The following is a 24,166-nucleotide window of genomic DNA, read 5'->3' on the forward strand; positions in this document are numbered from 1 at the left end:
ACTAAGAACAAAGCCTTTGTTTTAAGGATTGCTATCCCAACTGGCGTATCGTGTCTGTGACACACACACTCCCGTATTTGCGACAGTAGTAAATGAGCTAACCTTCTTCGAACTTTTTTGATGTCCTCCGTCAATACTAACTACGTAGCAAGGATCCCATACCGCACAGCAATAATCTAGCAGAGGAAGGACAGGCACATTGTAGGCAGTCTCTTTAGTAGACGAGTTGGATCTTTTAGGTATTTTGCCAGTAAAACGCTTTTTTTGTCTTCCTTCCTTACAACAGTTTCTATGCGATACTTACAATTTAAGCTTTTCGTAAATGTAGTTCATAGATATTTAGTTGAATTCACAGCCTTTAGATTTTGAGTGATTTATCGTTTAACCGAAATTTATCGGGTTCCTATTAGTACCTGTGCTGATGAGCTCACACACTGCATTACTTAAGAGTCAATTGCCACTTCTCGCACCACACACATATCAAGTCTAAGTCATTTCGCTAGTGGTTTTGATGTTCTAATGTCTTTACTAGGCGGTAAAAGACAGAATCGTCTGCAGACAACCTAAGAGGGCTGCTAAGGTTGTCTCCCAAATCCTTTACAAAGGTTAGGGTCAACAGAAGGCATATAACACTTCCTTTTGCTTTTATCGCTGACTCTCCATCAGTACAACTATGACTTTTCTGATAGGAAATCATGAATCTAGTAACACAGTTGAGACGATATTCCACAGAAAGAAAATTTGATCAAAGGGAGCCGGCCGTGGTAGCCGAGCGGTTCTAGGCGCTACAATCTGGAACCGCGCGACCACTACGGTCGCAGGTTCGAATCCTGCCTCGGGCATGGATGTGTGTGATGTCCTTAGGTTGGTTAGGTTTAAGTAGTTCTAAGTTCTAGGGGACTGATGACCTCAGAAGTGCTCAGAGCCATTTGAACCATTTTTTTGATCAAAATGAAAGGTGCCAAAAATATTCAGCAAGTCTACAATTAAGGAATCAATTGGAGGCTCCCTATCAATAGCACACATTACTTCATGGGAAAAAGAGCTAGTTGTGTTACACAGGACCTGGGCTGAATGTGTCAGTAGACCTTTTTCTTCGTGGTAATTCATAATGTTCGATAACATCATATGATCCAAAATCCTGATGCAAATCGACGTCAGTGATACGGATCAGATTAATCATATTTCCTTTCTTGAGTATTGCCGAATACTGCGGCTTAGTATACCACATTGGCCTAGTCCGCTCTCCCCAGAACTGCAAAGTCGACGCTTAGCGCTGAAAAAGACAGATGGAAGAAATCAACTGCAAAAGGCTATTACCCACTATATCAAGTTAGAGTGTCTTTACGCATACGGCGACTAAAAACCAAACTTCCCTCTCTAAACAGAGGCGAATAAAAAGTTCTCACAGTACGGTGTAAACATGAAGTGTACGTAGATGAGGACTAAACCGTTCCCTTATCATATCAAGAGTGAGAGGATGCGAACAATGCATTGAAGAAATATATATGGAACCCTTGGATTGGCTACAAACTTGGGCAGAAGTTGGCTCTGAGCCCTATGGGACTTTACTTCTGATGTCATCAGTCCCCTAGATCTTAGAACTACTTAAACCTAAGGACATCACACACATCCATGCCCGAGGCAGGATTCAAACCGGCGACCGTAGCGGTCGCGTGGTTCCAGTCTGAAGCGCCTACAACCACTCCGTCACAACGGCAGGCACGGCGTTGGGCAATCACACGAATTCTACCACACATAATTGTTTATTCTGAGAGATAAAGTAACAAACATTCATTCAACGAAATCGCAGCCTGTATTAACATTCCGACTTGATTTATTTAACGCCGTACTGTTCTCATTTCAAAAAGCCAGCTGCACCAAACAACGGCGAACTTGTGACGCTTCACAATTCTACACTGATTAGTAATATAGTCCTGCGTCCCAACGGAGGATCGTTGATGCCCAACTTGCCTGCCGTGGCATAGTGACATATGCAAAAACTACGCTAGCAATTCTCTCCATCAACGCTGATAAAGTTTTGGACAGGGTGTGCCATTTCTATCTGAAGAGTTTATGGACTAGTTTGTATTTGGTGCCAAGTTCATTGAAACTATTGCAAACGTCTTAGAAAATTTCTCATCGTGAGTGGCTGTAAATGGACATTTGACCAACTACGTTCAAATCAAAAGTTCAGTCAAACAAGGATGCCCCACTCTTGTGCTGTTTGAAGTATGCACCTGAATGAGAGTTTTTAAACATAAACACGTATGTGGAGCATATACTGACAATCGTTAAAAATTTCTATCGTCAAGAGGAGAGACTGATAAAATCAAGAAACTACTCCAGCTATACTCTCGTACGTGGGGTGTCGTAATCAGCCCACGGAAAACTATCTAGCTACCGCTGGCAAGAAATTTGGTTCCAAATCAAGACTGAACACACAATTCTGAGCATATACTTCAAGTAGACTTTCAACGACAGCACGTAATTGGAGATCAACCCTAAATTCAATGAGTGCAGTTGCCAAGTTATTACCTCCAGAAAATTAGCGCGGTGCATAAAACGTCGCGGCTAACTAATTTCTCCTTCCTGAGTGAAGGCTGGAACATGGCCCAGGTGCTAGAAATACCAAAAGAAATAGCATGCACGCGAGGTGTCATGTTTTAAAGGCGTTCATACGACAACTATCATGGCACCTGAAGGACAGGGATAGACCTGATCTACTGTCCATCAAAATGGGCTTTTATTTTAATCCATCCCACTCAGTTCTTATGTAAAGAACTTTTCGTTTTCATTCAACGTAATCCAAAAGTAAAGTTTTTTTTTTAAAAAAAGAACGTTACTGAACTAAGTATTTAAAAGTTTTTATTGTGTAAAACGGATATAAGATGTGAATTTTAAAATATATGATGGTTATCACAGCAAAACTGTTCTCAAACTGCATGACATCTGTCTTTCTCTCACCAAGTACACAATTCCCAAAGTAAATTCTGGCTTACGACTGCAGCTTATTTGCCAGAAATTTTATTAAAAATTCAGCAGTTGAAATTTTTTTACTTCGAGAACCAAACACAAATCTGCGTAATGTGTGAGACCGTATGAGCCCTTCATTAAATTGCTTATAGTTAGGGAAATCTGTCTAAACTCCAGGCAAACTGAGTGCTTTGATACCCTTCACGATTTTCTAGCAGAAATTCATCTTACTCCTGACGAAAATGTGAAGAATAAAATTAAAGAACATTGGAAGGGATTTGGAAAATTTTCAAACATTATTGGATTCGCAATCGCCCGGAAAAGACGAAAATCTTGGAGTCCACAAAAAGAGTAAATTGAAACGAGCAGCTACTCGAAACTTCCAGTAAGTTACAGAAAATAAATGTTTCTCATTGATAAGTCTCTGGATAAGCTTAAAGACGGAGTGTCCAGTGCCGTAAAATAAAGCGGTAACAAGTTTACTAACTGCCTCGTCCACATACACTATGTGATAAAAGTATCCGGACACCGCCAAAAACATACTTTTTCATATTAGGTGCATAGTGCTACCAACTACTGTCATGTACTCCACATCAGCGACCTCAGTAGTCATTAGACATCGTGAGAGAGCAGAATGGGGCGCTACGCGGAACTCACGGACTTCGAACGTGGTCAGGTGGTTAGGTGTCACTTGGGTCATACGTCTGTACGGGAGATTTGCACTCTCCTGAACATCCTTACGTCCACTGTTATAGATATGACAGTAAAGTGGAAACGTGAAGGGACACGTACAGCACAAAAGCGTACAGGACGAGCTCGTCTGTTGAGTGACAGAGACCGCCGACAGTTGAAGAGGGTCGTAAAGTGTAATCGGCAGACATCTATCCAGTCCATCACACAGGAATTCCACACTGCATCAGGATTTACTGCAAGTACTGTGATAGTTAGGCGGGAGGTGAGGAAACTTGGATTTCATGGTCGAGCGGGTGCCCGTAAGCCACACATCACGCCGGTAAATGCCAAACGATCCCTCGCTTGGTGTAAGGAGCGTAAACATTAGACGATTGAACAGTGGAAAAAAACGTTGTGTGGAGTGCCGAATCAAGGTACACAATGTGGCGATCCGATGGAAGGTGTGGGTATGGAGAACGCCCAGTGAACGTCATCTGCCAGCGTGTGTAGTGCCAACAGTAAAATTCGGAGGCGGTTGTGTTATGTTGTGGTCGTGTTTTTCATGCAGGGGGGGTTGTACCAGTTGTTGTTTTGCGTGGCACTATCACAGCACAAGCCTACATTGATGTTTTAAGCACCTTCTTGCTTCCCACTGTTGAAGAGCAATTCGGGTATGAAGATTGCATCTCTCAACACGGTCGAACACCTGTTCATAGGCCGGCCGGAGTGGCCGAGCGGTTCTAGGCGCTACAGTCTGGAGCCGCGCGACCGCTACGGTCGCAGGTTCGAATCCTGCCTCGGGCATGGATGTGTGAGATGTCCTTAGGTTAGTTAGGTTTAAGTAGTTCTAAGTTCTAGGGGACTGATGCCCTCAGAAGTTAAGTCCCATAGTGCTCAGAGCCATTTGAACCATTTTTGAACCTGTTCATAACGCACGGCCTGTGACGGTGTGGTACGTGACAGCGACATCCCGGTAATGGACTGGCCTGCACAGGGTCCTGACCTGAATCCTATAGAACACGTTTGGGATGTTTCGGAACGCCGACTTCGTGCCAGGCCTCCCCGACCGACATCGATCTCACCCCACAGTGCAGCACTCCTTGAAGAATGGCCTGTTATTCACCAAGAAACCTTCCAGCACCTGATTGAACGTATGCCTGCGAGAGTGGAAGCTGTTATCAAGGCCAAGGGTGGCGTAACACATATTGAATTCCAATATTACCGATGGAGAGCGCCACGAACTTGTAAGTCATTTTCAGCCAGGTGTCCGGATACTTTTTATCACATAATGTATCTGCGCGAAAAGAGCTTTCCTTACAACACGTATATAAAAATTAATCCAGAAACAAATTTCACAGCGAAAGTAACTTGAAACTTGTTTTCTGTGGTACTCGATTTCAAAGTTACGTCACATGCAAAACAGGCGGATCCTCCTGAGTGAATTCCATGGAAGGTCTGAGCGAGCCAATTCCATAATCAAAACTTGCAGATCAACAGAAGAAATGTAAAATACTTAAATATTGTATATTGGACCTATACATAGTGCAAAGGTTCATCAGTCCTTTTGATGTGGTACAGGTGAAATGTAAAGCATTATAAAAGCGTTAGGGCTGTTAAACCATTTTTCTTTGAATTCAATTATCCCATGATTCCGTAAGTACTTTTTTGCGTTACTTCCATCATTTTACACTGTCTGTTATTTTTCTTTGGAAAGGATCAAGAACGTCCTGTTCCTAGCATATCAAACATTTGTACCAACAACTAGGCCAATATTTCACATAGAAGCCTATGGTGACTGGTAACTGCACATTAGTTATTACTTTACGAACTGTCCGTTTTCGGATCCATGCTTACTGGAACGTTTTTGCATCTATTATCGTGTGTTTTAATCCGCTTCTGATTCTAGTATTGATTATGATAGACATCGTATACTACTTATTAACCCAGAGCGATAGTGGAGATAATAGGTAACTTATTTAGAAACTGTCAAGTACAGATCTCAAAAGCGCGATATGTTCACGCTCAGTAAGCGGTTCCTACTCCATTCACAACACGGCTCTTGGTGGCCTTTGGATCTATAAGAGGTTGTCAAATGAAAACCAAACACCCGCCGCAACGGGACCATGGAATGGTTCCATTCAAAAGTAATCACCACACGCATTAAGACATTTATCCTACTGGTACACGAGATGATCAATTACTGTTTCGGAAATTACGGTCGGCCGCTGACGGATCCAGAACTGCACCCACTCCTGCATTTCCTCCTCCGACTGAAACCGACATCTACTCATGTCTTTCTTCACGTCGTCAAAGATGTGAAAATCATACAGTGGAAGAACCACGCTGTACGGAGGATGTTTCAGTGGTTTCCTACCAAATCGCTGAGCGTATCCTTCGTCTGATTCGCACTGCAACAGGAGGATTCCGTCCGGAAGCATCCCGACAGCCCGAGGGAAACAGCAAAGACAGCAGCGGAAACACCCCACATTTCCCTCACCAAAGAAATTCAGAGGTATTCATACAACTTCCGGTGAGGTCATGATGAGGTTCTCCGTTGACTGCAGAGACACTCTGCTCGTCGTGTTCACCGAGCGTGGAACCACAATCAATGAACAAGCGCTATGAAGACACTTAGCAGACGGGCCACGAAGTCGAAACGCCCAGGAATACTGTCGGACAGAATCGTCTACTCGCACGATAATGCCCGCCTTCACACTGCCAATCGGACGAAAGCTACCCTTCAGCGATCTGGTTGCTAACCACTGAAACATCCTCCGTACAGCAAGGATCGTTCATCGTGTGATTTTAACACCTTTCTCGTTCTGGGAAAAGATATGCGTGGACGTCGCTTTCAATCGGAGGAGGAAATGAAAGAGTAGATCCGGTTGTGGTTCCGTCAGCGGTCGACTGCGTTCTATGAAACAGGAATTGATCACCCCCTCTTAAAGTGAGATAAATGTCTTAACGCGTGTGGTGATTAATTCCTAATGGAACCATTTCATAGTCCCGTTATATCGGGTGTTCGGTTTTAATTTGACTGCCCCTCATATTAGACGATGCATGTATTTTTACGTCACGTCTTAAGGTGGTGTTAATTTTTCATTAGTGTAAATACCAGTTGAATTAGGCTGAACATATACGACGATGCGATGGCACGAATTTTCCATGTTCGGTCTGTTTTAATCCTCACCAACTGTGGTGAACAATCTCTTGTGTCAAGCTCATCAGGTATGAGCTTGCGTTCGAGGAAATTTTGTAGTCATGCAGTACGAGTACAGACCATTCGAGTAACCTCATGCACTCGGATGGAGAAATTGGGGAGGACATCTAAATCAGAGGTCTGGAAGTCGTGTAGGTGGTGCAGAAGTCCTGGGATAGGACGCAATTCGCATGCAGACTTACCTCTGTGATGGGGCCGCTAGCGTTGGGAGCAGGAGGGCTCTGGGGGCGGCGGGAGGCGGCCGGGGGCGGCGACTGCGGCTGCGGGGGCGGCGTCTTGCTGATGCCCGGCCCGAACCCTGCCGGCACACCACACGCGTACTCAGCCTCAAGTACACTGCACAGAAGTAACTCAGTCACCAAGACACGCAACTCCTCTTTTCAGCAAAGAGAAACCCCACCCATTAGCATTTTCGAAGTAAATATGTAGCCCCTGGAGGAATCGTCAATATGTAGTGATTCGACAGGAACGATCATTTGAAGGCAAAAACCTTCATATGGACATATTGCCCTATTCCGAACGGTTCCAGTGAAATAAAACATTTAATTTTTTTCAGTCATCTGTCTTTTGACTGATTTCATGGACCCGCTAAGAATTCCTCTCCTCTGCCAACCTCTTCATCTCAGAGTAGCACTTGCAACCTACATCCTCAATTATTTGCTGGATGTGTTCCAATCTCTGTCTCCATTTACAGTTTTTACTCTCTTCAGCTTCCTGTAGTACCATGAAAGTTTATTCCCTGATGTCTTAACAGATGTCCTGCCATACTGCTCTTCTTCTTGTGAATATTCTCCATGTATTCCTTTCCTCGCTGATTCTTCGGAGAACCTCTCTATCCAACTTTCAACATTCTTTTGTAGCACCACATCTCATATGCTTGGATTCTTTCTTTTTCGGGTTCTCCAAAAGTTCACGTTTCACTAGTATACAATGCCGTGCTTCAAACGTACGTTCTCAGAAATTTCTTCCTCACATTCAGGTCTATGATTTACTCTCAGTCGATATTCTGCACTGATTACGCTGTTAATTCCGTTCAGCAGATTCTGTAATTCTTCTTCATTTTCACTCAGGATAGCAATGTCATCAGCGAATCTTGTCATTAATATCCTTTTATCTTGAAATTTAATTTCACTCTTTAACCTTTCTTTTATTTCCTTCATTGTTTCTTCGATGCATATATCAAACACTACGGGCAAAGACTGCATCCCTGTGTTACACCCGTTTTAGCACGAGAACTCCATTCTTGGTCTTCCAGTCCTGTTGTTCTATTTTGGCTATTGTACATATTGTATATTACCCGTACTTCCCTTTAACTTACCCGTATTATTCTCAGAATTGCGAACATTTTGCACTATTTGACGCTGTCAAACGCTTTTCCTAGATCGACAAATCCTATAAACATTTCTTGATTTTTTTTTCAGTGTGACTCCATTATCAACCGCAACGTCAAAACCGCCCCTGTGGTGGCTTTCCATTTCCGAAAGCCAAGCTGACGTTACCTAACACATCCTCAATTTTCTTTTCATTCTTCTGTATATTAGTTTTGTCAGCAACTTGGATGCATGAGATGTTCAGTTGACTTGGCAGTAATTCTCGCACTTGTCGGCTCTTGCAATCTTCAGAATTGTGTGGATGATGTTTTTCCGAAAGTCAGATGATATATCTCCAGACTTATACATTCTACAGACCAACGTCAACAGTCGTTTTGTTGCGAGTTCCGTAAATGATTTTAATAATTCTGATAGAATGTTACCTAAGTCTTCGAATGTTTTGAAAGACAATTAACATTGATATTTATTTTACGTATTCTTCAATACTTTGTCAGGTTTGCATATGTACCACAGTTAGTAAACATTACAGCATGCGTTTTACAAAGAATGAACTTTGGTAAAGATTGTAAGTATCGGAAAGCGCCGACGGTATTCTTGGACGACATCAGAAGCACTTCCATCACAGCAGCTGTAAACGTACAACATATCAGAATGTTCTTCATTAGATGTGTGGCATTTTAGCTAGCGCGTATACATGGATAAGCGACGTTTCTCTCTGGTACACTCTCAGTCCCACGCACTGCTTCACTCACAGTACATCATGGACGACTGCGCGTTCAACTGGCTACCTTTGATGCCAGAAAGACATCCCGAGCCAAGAGGTTGTAACCACTAAGGTAGGATGGGCTAGAATGAAACGTCAAAGAGTTTGGGTAGGAAAGACACATACGTGCGCGCCATTAGTCCAAAAACAAATGTACATTAACTGTTTTCTGTCCTGAAAACCATACGGAATAGGGCGCATTCCAATTGCCCATATAATTTTTTTTTCACATAAGCATTCTGAATATTAACCATTCCTCCTTGGACACACTATATTCATGAATTCCGATAATTTTTCACAGTATAACATAAAATAACGCAAAATTGTGTTGTCCATGTTCGTAAGGACAGTGAGATACTCGTGCAAAAGATGCAGCAAACAGTCAGATTATAAAGTATTAATCGTGGGGACAGATAAAATTAAACATTCTGAAAATAATTTTGCATAGCGTTACTTCGCTAGTATTTAAAGCTAGTCGCGTTCCATGGAACGATACGAGACTGATGTATATGGCGTACCTGAGATAGATCAATGGTAGTTTGTGGGTCTGTCAAGAGTCGTCGTCGTCGTCGTCGTCGTCGTCGTCGTCGTCGTCATCGTCGTCGTCATCGTCACTGTGATCAACGAAAGAATGCCTAAGCTTAGCTTCTCGCTGTAGTGATGTCATTATAGAATAACCTCTAGCTCACTTGGAAAAGTAATAATGGGATTTAACGTCGTGCCGTTACGAGTTCATTGTAGTCCAATTACAAGCTCAGACAAGGCAAGGATGAGAGAGGAAGACGCTACTGCCTTTTCGCCCACCATTCGTCTGTAATTGTTGAAAGAAACTCTGGAAAACTTAAATTCCGCTGGAAAGACTAGTATCTTAATCGTGCTCCGTGCATCATACGAGTTCCAGAATATTACGATCACATCAAAATCATAAACTGGTGAATGTTCTGTGAACTAGAACGAAACGCACCATTCGAAACATCCACTGGAATTCATTTTTATGCGTTTCTGAAGAAGTATTTACCTACCTGCGTCTGTCCAAGTCTACTTACAACTAATACTCAGTAACGAGACACACACGGAAATCAGTTACCCAAGAATGACAAAGCTAATGCAAACATAATATTCTGCTGCAATCGGTGTATCACTTAATATGGACGTTCCTACATGGAATGTCATACCAGTTGATTGAATGCCATGAAATTCGCGCCCACGACAGATCTGTGGTAGGGTTTACTTTTAGGACGATCTACCGGTTGGTTGTAATTAAAGTGACGCTACTCACAGAGGTCTGGTGTAGGCTGTAGTTCTTGTATCGCAGAAAAAATTGGCAGAAACGCTAATGCCTTAATGCGGAACTGATTTACGCTCTAAAAACGTTAGTGCAGTTTTGGCCACAAAGTGCAAATCTGGCACTATGAATGCAAGAATGATGCGTAGAAATGTTTCCATATGTAATGGATTACGAACAGGACGTAGGCAGAAGAAGTCAAAGTAGTGAGAAAGGTATAATGTTTATTTTATATTAACCGCTGTTTCAGTATGAGGACCGGATACGTCGTCCAGATATTGAATCCGTAAAACGACGTGCTCAGCAGTTGCTCGCAGCAATTGTCGTGGAAACTGAGTATCGTGTTCCCGTATAAAAGCATCTTGAGATAACACGTGCGTGGAACGTCTCATTAAGCAGATCTTTCACTGGGTGAGCGACATGAGATGTTTCCCCATCTTGCATGAAAACAGATGTTTCCGCACATTTACGCTCTTCGAAAGCAGGAATCACATGCTGCTCAAGGAGGCCTCGATAATGTGCAGACGTCACGGTACACCTGACTGGCCCTCTTGGTGTATTCTCTTCAAAGAGGAACGGATACAGAATAAAGGTGCTTGTGAATCCACCTTAGACAGTCACATACGGCGAGTGGAATGGCTCTTTGTACACAACACAGTACCCCAACACAATAGTACCCCAGTACCCCAAAAATTCATCATGTGTGTGTATTCACTGCACCCTGTAATGTAAAATGTGCCTCATCACTGCATAGAATTCTGCCCGGCTACATAACAACAACTTCGATCTGTGCCAGAGATTGAAGAGCAAATTCCGAAAGTTGCTGCGGATCGTGAAGTTTCAGTTGCTGCACCTCCTGGATATTGTACGGGTACCAGTGTAACACAGGCCGCAAAACTTCCCATACTTTTGACCACGGGATGGACAATTGTCGTGTCACTGCACGAACCCTAGCACCATCTACATCTATATCTACATCACATTTAAGTGTCTGGCAGAGGGTTCATCAAACCACCTTCACAATTCTCTATTATTCCAATCTCGTATACGGCGCGGAAAGAACCAACACCTACATCTTTCCGTTCGAGCTGCTCTAATTTCCCTTATTTTATCATGGTGACCGTTTCTCCCTATGCTGCATGGTCAGCTACAGCAACAGCAAATTCGACAATAGCTTCCACAGGGATAGGACGCTTTCCTCTGTCAGGTGTCACTCCACGCTTTCCCGTGTTTTTTAATTTCATGATCACCATCTTTAAACTACACTCATGCTCATAAATTAAAGGTAATTGCAAAATGTGGTGCCACACAATACACAAAACACACTAATAGCATAGGCACATAGGGAACACACACGACACAGATCTATAACTCCACGGTGTTCGTGATAAGTTGAGAAAACCTTCCCGAAACACATGTACTATAAAACGTCACTGTTTCCTGCGTATGTACCCCGACATCAACATGGGATATGATCACCATGCACACGTACACAGGCCGCACAACGGGTTGACGTACTCTGGATCAGGTGGTCGAGCAGCTGCTGGGGTATAGCCTCCCATTCTTGCGCCACTGCCTGTTGGAGCTCCTGAAATGTCGTAGGGGTGAGAAGACGTGCAGCGATACGTCAACCGAGAGCATCCCAGACGTGCTCGATGGGGCTTAGGTCTGGAGAACAGGCAGGCCACTCTATTCGCCTGATATCTTGGGTGTTTCAAGGTACTCCTCCACGATGGCAGCTCAGTGGGGCAGTGCGTTATCATCCATCAGGCGAAAGGTGGGACCCACTGCATCCCTGAAAAGGCGGACATACTGGTGCTAAATGACGTCCCGATACACCTGACCTGTTACAGTTCCTCTGTCAAAGACATGCAGGGGATCACGTGCACCAATCATAATCTCAACCCACACCATCAAACCACGACCACCATACGAGACCCTTACAAGGACATTAAGGGGTTGGTACCTGGTTCCTGGTTCACGCCAGATGAAAACGCGGCGAGAATCATTGTTCAGACTATACCTGGACTCGTCCGTGAACATAAACTGGGACAACTGTTTCAATGACCATGTACTGTGTTCTTGATACCAGGCTTTACGGGCGCTCCTGTGACCAGGGTTCAGTGGAATGCACCTTGCAGGTCTCCGACGAATAAACCATGTCTGTTCAGTCGTCTGGAGACAACTGTTGCAGTGGCTGCGGTACGGTCCCGAGCAAGGCTACCTGCAGTATTCCGCGGCCGTCTGCGGGCACTGATGGTGAGATATCGGCCTTCTCGTGGTGTTGCACACTGTGTACGTCCCGTTCTGTAGCGCCTGGACACGTTTCCTGTCTGCTGGAATAGTTGCCATAATCTTGAGATCACACTTTGTGGCACAGAGAGGGCCCATGTTACGACCTGCTGTGTTTGAGCAACCTCCAGTCGCCCTAGTATGCTACCGCTCATAACATCATCAATATGTGTTCTTTGAGCCATGTTCAACACACAGTCACCATTAGCACGTCTGGAAACGTGTGCACACTTACTCGCTGCACCGTACTCTGACATGCACCAACGCGCCTCTGCGTATGTGGACTGCTGCCAGCGCCACCGTGCGACGAGCACAGGTCAAATGCAACGCATGGTCATGCCCCGAGGTGATTTATACCCGCAAACCGTCCACCAGAGCGTTGTTTCACCACGTATCAACATTATCCTTAATTTATAAGCATGAGTGTATTTAATGGTATCGGGCCTCTCCTAATACCTTTCAATCGGCGATTCCCTCTCTATGCAACACTGCAATTTCTGTTCATATAAAACAGTTTCGCTAACAGGGCACGGTTTCTCTTCTCGATACTCATACTATTCAGTCACTTTATGACTTGTGAAATGACAGCGTAAGTGTCATATTGTCATGCAAACAGTGTACAGTGTCAGAGTTGCATGTCGTGGCAACAGTTGGAACTGTTTTCCAGCATAAATTGGGTTCTCATTAGCCCATTGACATATTTACTAAGTTTCCCTGCCATACAACAATCACAGTCCAAACTGGACCTCCGTGACTGGCTGCACTCTAATTGCGAATAACCACCTGGTATAATTAGAGCGCACCGTAAGGTACTAGGCTCCGTCACTCATTCCCGCTGTACAAGGCTCCGAAAGATATACCTTAACAGAAATATGACTCTGTTCCTCAGATTGAAATGAGTAAGTATAGACTTTTCTTCCCACTTATTTTTGTTGGACGTCGGTCATCCGTCTATAACCTGCAGAATACCTAATAAGAATTCTTTTTGCATACCCTATGTAGAATCACATAGTTATCCCATCAGGGTGACGCCTTTCCTCTGTTGTGCGATTGCACAGTCCCTGGCCAATTTATTAGACGCACTATAGTTTTTAATCAAATTTTGATTTATGTCTAACGAATTTTTTAAATACATAAATCGTCATAAAATGATTCTGTGTAATCTACTTCATAACTAAGGTGGTATGAGAAATAAATAAAACGTAGTATTTGTTGAAAATATTTTATTTCAACAATTACAACAAAAAATAAACTATTGTGTAAGTCAAAACATTAGCTTTATTATTGAGCCACCTTTTGCAGCTATGAGAGCCTTAATACGACGTGGCATGCTGTCGATGCAGGAGTGTAATGTGTCCTGCAATTGTGGATGATGATACCACACATGGATGATCTTCTCCAAGATCTGTGTTTTAGTTGTGATAACGTCTTTTCCCACCTCCCTCTTCATTAGTTCCACATACGTTTTCTATGGGGTTCATGTCGGAACTATTACGTGGCCAGTCTAACACAGGGATATTTTGTTCCTTCGGAAAGGATTTAACTGATCTGGCTGTGTGACAGGGAGCTCCATCCTGCATAAAAATAAGTAGTTCCCCATTCGGGTGGTATTAACCGTTTTTGCAGGGCTTCCTTGTACTGGTCTTGTCTCATTGTGCCTTTAACCACGTTAAGACGTCCTGTACCCTTGCCACAGATGACAGATCAATCATCATCTTAGTTGCGCGTTTTACGGTCTGAATAATGCAATCGGGATGAAATTTTTCTCCTGTTCGACGGCGCACATACTGAGATTGTTAGTTAAAAATTCAAACGTGCTTTCATCGCTGAAGCGTACTTGTAAAAATCAGGAAACATAATATACTATGAATAAATATACTAGGTTATATCATATGGTAAATAATTTTAAAGTTAAGTTACCGACCTCCAGAAGTACACATCCTTATCACACCACTGTTTATCCCACTTCAGACGCTTTACTTTCATTGTGGCTGTTAATTTTGCTTTTATATCGGGTAGACAGGCCTTGAAATCAATATCTTTCAACTTTCTGTGAACAGTGCGTTCAGATGCATTCACATTAGCCTCTCCCGGTTGAGATTTTATCTGTTTAGTTGTTGCAAATGTTTTCTAGGCAAATACTTTTGAGAAATCTTCCTGACCTTGAGGTGAAAATTGGTTTTCTTTCACATTTATTCTTACATCTAGCGCTCAGTTCGCCACCTGAATAAATTTCTTCTTTATGCGCCTCACGCTAGCTTCTGACATTTCCATTCATTTTGAAATTTCCCGATTGGACTACATTTTTGTATTAACAAGGGCTTTGACCTCAGCTTTACTTGGTGAAATGTTATCTCTTTTACCCATTTTTAAAGGTCACAATTAGTAATATCTGGCTGTTAAACAATCAATTGCGATGTCGTTATTACGAAATTGATAATCAAAGCGAACTAAGTATTACACCAGTTATACGCGAGAACGCTACTGAACAGGTCCTTTCCTGTACGCTGTACTCCGCACATTAATACCTACAATAAATCAACAAACCGATGTCACGTAATGACAATAGATATAAAATTCAACAATGTAATAAGTACCCTGAATAACTGTCATAAATCTTCCCATTAATTGCATTAAATATAGTACTCAACATGTAATTATTACAAATAACATTAAAATGTGCAGTGCGTCTAAGAATTTGTAGCTTGTTTTATATCCCGTGCTCACTTGCACTGATGATCCGAAACGTTGTGACCACAGCCCACCGCGGGACTGAATGCCACCTGGGGACGTTAGGCGTCGTCCTGTAAGACGGAGCTGTTGCGAACGCAGCGCGGCTACCGTTGAGAGTATCAGACAGTCGCCAACGGCTGATCTGCCCTGCGTGAGCGCGCTCGTCCAGGGCATCGAGGACCGCGCGTTGCGGCGAGGCGGAAGCGATCACTGGGTTTGGTATTTTCGCGAGAATTCGACGCGGTTTGTTTTTCAACTTAACAATGTCTGAAATTGTGATCAGTACTGTTCTAATACATTGTGTATTTTGGAACAAGAGAAATAAAAGTTATAACACTCGTTTAGTATCGTACGGTGTGCCGCGTGGGGTAGCCGCGCGGTCTCGGGCGCCTTGTCACGGATCGAGTGGCTGCCCCCAGCGGAGGTTCGAGTCGTGCCTCGGGCGTGTGTGTGTGTGTGTGTGTGTGTGTGTGTGTTGTCATTGGTGTTAGTTTAAGTTAGATTTACGTAGGGTGTAAGCTTAGGGACCGAAGACCTCAGCAGTTTGGTCCCATAGGACTTACCACAAATTTCCTTTTTCGTACAGTGAACGTGAGGATGTCGTCAAAATAATTGTTACTACAAATAAATACACCGAACACATTTATTAAGCACAGTATTTAACATGTTTTGTGTAGGATTTTGTTCAAATTGCAGTTTAAAATTTTTCCTTACTGAAACGGCTGCTGGCAATGAAGCATTACATCCCCTTTTGGTATACTTCCTCATACATACTGGATAAATGCAACTCAGCCACATTTATTGATTTTAGAGCGCAGATGATCGTGTGTAATAAACTTATAGCCTTCTCAGTATATACTGCATTTTCTATACCTGTTTCGATAGGTTTATGCAAAATTCTAAATTTAGTTGCTGTAGAACCAAAAGAAGGTTTAATACCATTCTTTCCCAAGATAACCTATGGTTATATCTATCTAGCGTCACTTGCAGTCTTTGTCCTTCCTGGAAAAGGCCTAATAAGCATTCTTTTAGTGTAAACGCAGCACCCTCTCGGAAAACACACTCAGGTGAGAAAAGTCGTGGGATACCTCTCAATATCGTGTCGGACCTCATCTTGCCCGGTGCTGTGCAGCAGCCCGACGTGCCATGCACTCACTAAGTCGTTGAAAGTCCTCAGCAGAAATGTAGAGCCATGCTGCCTCTGTATCCGTCCAGGATTGCGAAAGTCTTGCCGGTGCAGAATTTTGCGCATGAACTGACCCTCTGAATTATGTCCCACAAATGTTCGATGGGATATCGGGCCATCTGTGTGGCAGATCATTCGCTCCAATCGTCCAGAATCTTCTTCAAATCAATCGCGAACAACTGTAGACCAGCGACATGATGCGTTGTCATCCATAGAAATTCCATAGTTGTCTGGGAACATGAAGTCCACGATTGTCTGTAATGGTCTCCAAGTAGACGACATGACCATTTTCTGTCAATGATCGATTCAGTTGGACCAGAGGACTTTGTTCATTCTATGCAAACATAGCCAACACAATCATGGAACTGTAACCAGCTTGCACAGTGCTTTTTTGGCAACTTGGGTCCATAGCTTCGTCGGGCCTGCGTCATACTCGACGCCTAACATCAACTGTCACCAACTGAAATCGGTAATCATCTGACCAGGCCACGGTCTTCTAGTCGTTTTGGCTTCAACCGATATGGCCACGAGCCCAAGAGAGGCGCAGCAGCCGATGACGTGCTGTTAGCAAAGACACTCGCGTCGGTCGTCTGCTGCCATAGCAAATTAACATCAAATATCGCAGCGTAACGCATATGTGAGTCATACGTCCGATATTTATTTGTGCGGTTATTTCACACAGTAATGCTTGGCTGTCAGCACTGACAACTCGACGCAAACGCCACTGCTGTCGGTCGTTAAGTGAAGGCCGTCGGACACTGCTTTGTCCGTAGTCACAGCTAGTGCCTGAAATTTAGTATCCTCGACACACTATTGGCACTCTGGATCTCGGAATATTGAATTCCCTAACGACTTCTGAAATGGAAAGTCCCGTGCGTCTTGCTCCGGTGTACCATTCCGCGCTCAAAGACTTAATTCCCGTCATGAAGTGATAATCACGTCGGAAACATTTTCACGTGAACCGCCTGAACACTAGTGACAGCTCCACCAACGCACTGCCCTCTTATACCTTGTGTACGCTATACTACCGCGAGCTGTGCGTGCGCATATCGCTGTCCAACGAATTTTTCACCTCAGTGTGTGGACACTCGATAGTGGAACCTGCCAGAAAACTTTCTTTAGGTATTTTTAGTATTCCCATTTCTACTGCATATCAGAAGAGACAGTCATAAAAAAGAAGTTGCATCGTTCTCTTAGTCGCAGAAGCCTATATTCACCATAATAACCAAATACAACAGGCTCTAGATACCGTCTCCTAGGTTAATGCTATATTTCTCGACTTTCGAAAGGCGTTCGACTCAGTCCCACACTGTCGCTTGCCTCAGAAAGTGCGCGCTTACGGTCTATACAATGACATATGTGGTTGAATAGAAAGTTTTCTGACAGGGAGCAGTATGTCGTCCTGAACGGGGTAACTTCAACAGAAACAAGAGTAACTTCAGGTATGTCCCAGGGCAGCGTAATAGGTCCTCTGCTTTTTACGTTTTACATAAACGATCTGGTTGATGGTATTGACAGCGGCCTTAGACTGTTTGCCAATGATGCTGTAGTCAACAGGAAAGTAGTATCACACGAAAGTTGTGAGCAAATCAATGAGGATTTGCAGAAAATAAATGCATGGTGTAATGACTGGCAGTTATCTCTCAATATTAGTAAGTGTAACCTACTGCGTATAACAAGGCGAAAATCCCCATTAATGTATGAGTACAAAATAAATGATCAGTCTTTGGAAGCGGTAACATCAGTCAAGTATCTGGGTGTGACTATTCGAAATGATTTCAAATGGAATGATCAGATTACACAAGTAACGGATAAGGCGAACTCTATATTGCGGTTTATTTGTAGAACCCTGAAGTGTGCAGTCCTTCAAAAAAGGAAATAGCTTGCAATAAGTTAGTTCGTCCAGTTTTAGAGTATTGTTCGTCTGTATGGGACCCTTACCAGTTGGGTCTGATTCAAGAGATTGAGAAGGTCCAAAGAAGAGCGGAAAGATTCATAACGTACATTTAGCCATCGCGAGAGCGTTACAAATCTCATAGAAAGTTTGAAGTGGGACACACTTGCAGATAGACGACGCGCTAAACAGAAGGGACTGCTCAGTAAATTCCGAAATCCAATCTTTGCCGAGGATGTAGAGCATATATTATTACCACCAACTTTCAAATCACGTAGTGATCATCATTCAAAGATAAGGGGAATAAGAACTCGTACTGAGGCGTCCAGACAGTCGTTTTTCCCTCGCGCGATCCGCGAGTGGAACAGAGAGGGGGGGGGGGGGGGGGGGGGGAATATGACTTTGGCGCGAATTGTGCCCTCCGCCACACACCGCTTGGTGACTAGCGGAGTATATATGTAGATGTAGAAATATTTGTATCTCTGAAAATTAATAATCCAATCGAAATGACGGATGTGCAGCAATAATACATGGAACCACACTGACACTGTTTTTTAATGTGAATTCGTTCCCCAACAGTAAGTCCAAGACGGTTAGGGGAATGCCATCTGACCCAAAAATGTGAGGATGATTTCTTGAAGTCATTTTTGTTGGCTGGGGAATTGGTTTTGTTAACAATTTTGTTCATTCAGCTTTACAAACTTCAATAATTGTGGAAATAGCCGTTTTTGACACTCTGAAAGAGAAAGCGAGTTGGCAGAACTGTACGAGTTGAATTTCATTGCAGAAGAGGTTTAGTAAAGTGCACAATATAATCAGTTGATGTAGGGAACATTCGAGATTACTCGTGGAATAGCAAAAGTTGACATTTCAATTTTTCATGTAAATGGTGAAACTCTCCATATATATGCCTTTCCAAGTACATCTTTGTCGCAGACATTGTTTCTTCAGTATTTGATGCTTAAGATACGCGTTTTTCATTAAAAATGCCTTTTCCCTGTGCTGACTGGCCGGGCGTGCTGATGGCAGAACAACGCAAGTTCCACCAACTGTTCACGACTGATGGTGAACTGCTGGGAACTTGCAAGTGTGGTGTTTAGGCAAATAAAATACTTCAGTTTCTATTTTCTCCATGGTGTGGTGAGATACGGCTTTCGATTCAGCTGGGGACGAGAATTTCGTGAACGGTGAAGCAGGTCGGCTATTCGCATTCTGCTGTCGGGGGCATCAAAGGAAAGTGGTTGAACGACGGTGAAACCATGAGTAGGCGACCAGGAGTTGGACATCAGGTCAGGTGAGGTGACCTTTACAGCCATGTTTAGGTTAAAGATTGATGGCTGAAATCTGGTATGACCGCAGACCGCAGGCAGAACAACATAGTCTCGATAATGGCTCCAGGGAAAGACTTAGGTGATTATTGTTGAAGTCCTACTGGAACGGCAGCGATCTCCTTAAGCACTACAATAGTAGAGATCGCAACAAATATATATATTTTCTGCTAACCGGTTTCTGTCAAAAATGATCATTTTCGAACAACAAACTCCCTGGTGAGGCTCGGAGCCGTTACACACAGCCGCTGCAGTTGTTGACGTGTCTTTCGGTACGTACAGCGGCTCCGTGTACCGGCTCCAAGCGTCACCAAGGAGTTAGTGGTCTCAAGATGATTATTTTTGACAGAAACCGGTTAGCAGAAAAAATAAATTTTTGTTGCGATCTAGACCGACTGTTTTGCTGTAAATTGTCAAGTATTGTGCAAGGACAAGATGAAGCTGGAAGGCAGGCTTTACTACACGTTCAGCTACAAGAGCCTAGAGAACACCGGACGCGGCAAAGTAAACCCGTCCACGGTAATGTTTACTACGAAGCTTATGTTGTAGCTAGAATAGATACGAAACTATCGCGATTCCGGGAAATTCAGGTCTATTTGTAAATGCTAGGCAGATGTAGGTTCTTAGCTGGAGAGTATTGATTTCCTTTTTCGTAGGAATATTTGTGGTTTCCCGATAAGAATAAAAAAGGAAACAGCGTTTCGGGGTATGAGATCATCTGGCAAGCGCGGGCATTTGAGTTAATCTGGTGATAGAGGGATTAGTGACCACAAAGTCATTATAGCGAGATTGAACACCGTAATTTCGAAATTACCAAAACTAAACGCAAAATGTATTTATTCAGAAAAGCAGATACAAATTCGCTTATCGCCATCCTAAGAGACAGTCCCCGCTCCTTCCAAACAAACGAAGTGCAAACCAGATGTGGCTTGGATTCAAATATTTAGCATCGGCGGTAATTTATTTATACCAAACAAAGTAATAAAATATGGTACACAAAACAAGCCAGAACACTGTTGCATAAGCAACGCAATAAGCATGCCAAATTTTAAAAATAATGCAAAATCTCCAAGGTTGGCGATGTTTTACTGAAGCTCGAAACTTAGTGGGGACTTCATTGTGGAATCCTTTTAAGAGTTCGCACAATGAAACACTGTCTTGAACTCTGTCAGAAAATCCAGATAAATTGTGGCCGTATGGGTAAAGTACACCAGTGGCAATAGACAATCAATACTTTCACTGGGCGATACCAATGGTAAGATTGCCGATGATAGTGTGACTAAGAAAAATCATATAGCGTGAGTGGCTAGGAGACCTCGACGGGAAGGTTCAGCCGCCTAAATGGAGATCTTGTTTCTACCCTTCGCACCCACAGGTACCTAGCCTTCGCGAAGTACGACAGCTGTGTGTGTAAGTATAGCTGTTAAGCGTGGTGATTTTATGTTATGTATGACAGAAGGGGTGTGGGGCTGAAACACGGTGCCGGCGTGTAGGCTACTCCTCGAGAATGGCACAAAGAGGGCCGCCGAGCTTAACCGTCCCCGTCCGATGGATCACCATCAACAGTGTCACATCCCCTCACTTCATGAGGCATTGCGGAGAGGATTGGAACTGAATCAAGGACTGGTGATCAGGGACTTTATGCCACCACCCCTCCCGTCTCCTCTGCCGTAAAGACCACCAAAAATACTTTTCTGATATTCCATCACCAAAGAAGACGAAGTAAATACTTCAAAATTCGAATCAAGAACATCTGGAAATATGAATAACTTAGAAGCAGATATCATCTGACAGATGACAGATTTGCTGGCGAGCTTTTTTTGAGTCATTAGTCTTCTTAGTGGCTTCATTCGGGCTACCACGAATTTCTTTCCTATGGTAACCTTTTTTTGTCGGAACAGCTCTTACAACCTACGTCCTCTAGTATTTACCAGATGTATTCCAATCTCCTTGTTCCTCTATAGGTTTCATCCCTACATTTGCCTCTAGTGCTGTGGAAGTTATTCCCTGATGTCTTTAACGGATGTCCCTTTTTCTTGTCAGTGTTTTCTATTACTAGTTTTCCTTGCCGACTCTGTGGAGAATCTTCTCATTCGTTATCTTGTCAGTCCACATAACTTTTAATAGTCTACTTCAGCATCACATCTGAAATGCTCCGACGTTCTTCCGTTCCGGTTTTCCCCACAGTCCGTGTCTCACTGTCATACATTGCTGTGCTTTAAACGTATATCCTCAGAAATTCTTTCCTTAAGCTAAGACCTATGTTTGATACTAACAGACTTCTCTTGGCCAGGAATGCCCTTTTTTGCCAGTGCCAGTCTGCTTTTTCTGTCCGCCTAGCTTTGTCCGTCATGTTTTTTTCTGCCTAGATAGCAGAATTTCCTAACTTAGTGTTTTCCGTGAACACTAATCCTGATGTTAAATTTCTAGCTTTTCTCATTTCTGCTATTTACTTCCTTTTACATTCAATTCCTTCCTTTTACTTTCGTCTCTACTTCTTCGATGTACAGACTGAATAGTAGGGGTGAAAGACTGAGTTCCTGTCTTACACCGTTTTTAATGCGAGCACTTCGTTCTTCGTCTTCCAATCTTATTGTTCCCTCTTGGTTCGTGTACATATTGTGTATTACCTGTCTTTCCCTTAGCTTACCCCTATTTTTCTCAGAATTTCGAATATTTACACAATTTTTCAGTGTCTAACGTTATTTCCGAGTCGACAAGTCCTATGAACATGTTTTGATTTTTCTTCAGTCTTGCTTCCGTTATCGACCACAAAGAAAGAACTGCCTTGCTGGTGCTTTTACGTATCCTAAAGTCAAACTTATTGTCATCTAACAGAGCCTCAGTTCCCTCTTCCGTTCTTATAGGGAGCTATCTGCCGCCTAAAGTTACAGAAAACATTGGAGTTTTAAGTATTGACCTAGGCGAGGGCATGCGGCAGGGTCGAGTCCGATTGCCACGAGTCGCCACAAGGCGGGTGTGGCCTCTTCGATGAGCGTCTTGTGGGAATGGAAGTTGGGTTTTTGTTAAAACCCAACTTCCGTTCCCACAATGGAGTGATGTTGGTCTGAAGGGTATGTGACTGGTGCAATGGCGGCTTTTGCTACAGCATGAGAATTGGCTAAATTTAAATACGTCTTAATTCCATATGCGATTGCAGTCTTTCTCTGCGTATCCCACTTCTGGCGAAGATGAGGTACGAAACTCATTGAAACGTTGCGACAAGACGACGCCACCACTTGGCTGATAACCCGAGAAGAATTCATCACGTCTTAATTCGGTAATAAATCGACGTTTCACCATAGTGCAAATTCAGTGATGTCAGCGTACTCATGGCACTGAAGTGCATCTAATGAGACAACAATATTACAAATATCACAAAAAACAGCAGAAGCTAAGTCGTCACAGTAAATAAATATTTTCAAAATTATTATTGAAAATTAACAACTGCTGGACGCTTCATAGGATCTTAGGACTCTAAAGTCGCTAATACACGACACACCTAACCTGTAAAATCAGGTATAGGTGGCCGCCATCTAGCGGCAGAACGGGTGGAGCTACGATTTCAGCAGGCGGTTTATCCGCCGAGAAGCAATAAGAACCGTTCTACTCTGCCATGGTTCCGTCTATGGGCAGTAAGAAGATGCGTATGCGCGCATGCACAGAACGCAACATTTCGAGCGGGCTTTCTGCTTGTTATTATTTTTACGCGTGGTCATCAGACGAGAAATTCGTGATCTGTTGAGCACTCTCATCTACTGCGCGACATATTCTATAGATCTTTCAGTCATCAATTTTTTTATAAATACAGTAATAAAACAAATGAAAATTCTCTTTTTTTATTGCCGCTGAGAAAAGCTTCATATCTAATGATAACTTCTTATTCTAGAAATGAAATGAAACAGAGGAAGTATAAGTTTGCTTATTGAGGCATACGGTAAGGAAACGTGTCTATGTGATATTCTAGATACGCTGTACCGTAATAATGTATGTCTACAAATATTTAATTTTGAGCTTGTATGCTTTACTTTAAAGTACATACAATTTAATTTTCGGTATGTGTACGTATCACCTCAACTGATTTGATTCTGTGTTTTGTATTATTTCAGAATGCCAGGAAGGATAGTGTTGAGATAATAAGTGTGGTGTCACCGCCAGACACCACACTTGCTAGGTGGTAGCCTTTAAATCGGCCGCGGTCCTTTAGTATACGTCGGACCCGCGTGTCGCCACTATCGGTGATTGCAGACCGAGCGCCGCCACACGGCAGGTCTAGACACTTCCTAGCACTCGCCCCAGTTGTTCAACCGACTTTGCTAGCGATGGTTCACTGACAAAATACGCTCTCATTTGCCGAGACGATAGTTAGCATAGCCTTCAGCTACGTCATTTGCTACGACATACCAAGGCGCCATTACCAGTTACTATTGATGCTGTAAAAAATGTACCGTCAAGAGCGGTAAAGTATTCCACAGCTACGTCCTTT

The 24,166-nt window shown here is 43.2% G+C and overlaps 1 protein-coding gene across 1 annotated transcript in view; it reads right to left on the bottom strand.

Annotated features, from left to right (window-relative positions):
• Positions 1 to 2,574: 2,574 nt before the first annotated feature.
• LOC126176528 (rap guanine nucleotide exchange factor 4-like) overlaps positions 2,575 to 24,166 on the bottom strand; it is a 222,481-nt gene continuing 200,889 nt past the window's right edge. The window contains exons 3-4 of the mRNA XM_049923684.1: positions 7,051 to 7,166; positions 2,575 to 2,622 (exon numbers count right to left, since the gene is read on the bottom strand). Of these exons, the coding sequence (XP_049779641.1) occupies positions 2,575 to 2,622; positions 7,051 to 7,166 (164 nt within the window). The remainder of the gene's footprint in view (positions 2,623 to 7,050; positions 7,167 to 24,166) is intronic.

Source organism: Schistocerca cancellata, chromosome 3 (assembly GCF_023864275.1).
Source record: "Schistocerca cancellata isolate TAMUIC-IGC-003103 chromosome 3, iqSchCanc2.1, whole genome shotgun sequence".
In the NCBI taxonomy this organism is placed as follows: Eukaryota; Metazoa; Arthropoda; class Insecta; order Orthoptera; family Acrididae; genus Schistocerca; species Schistocerca cancellata.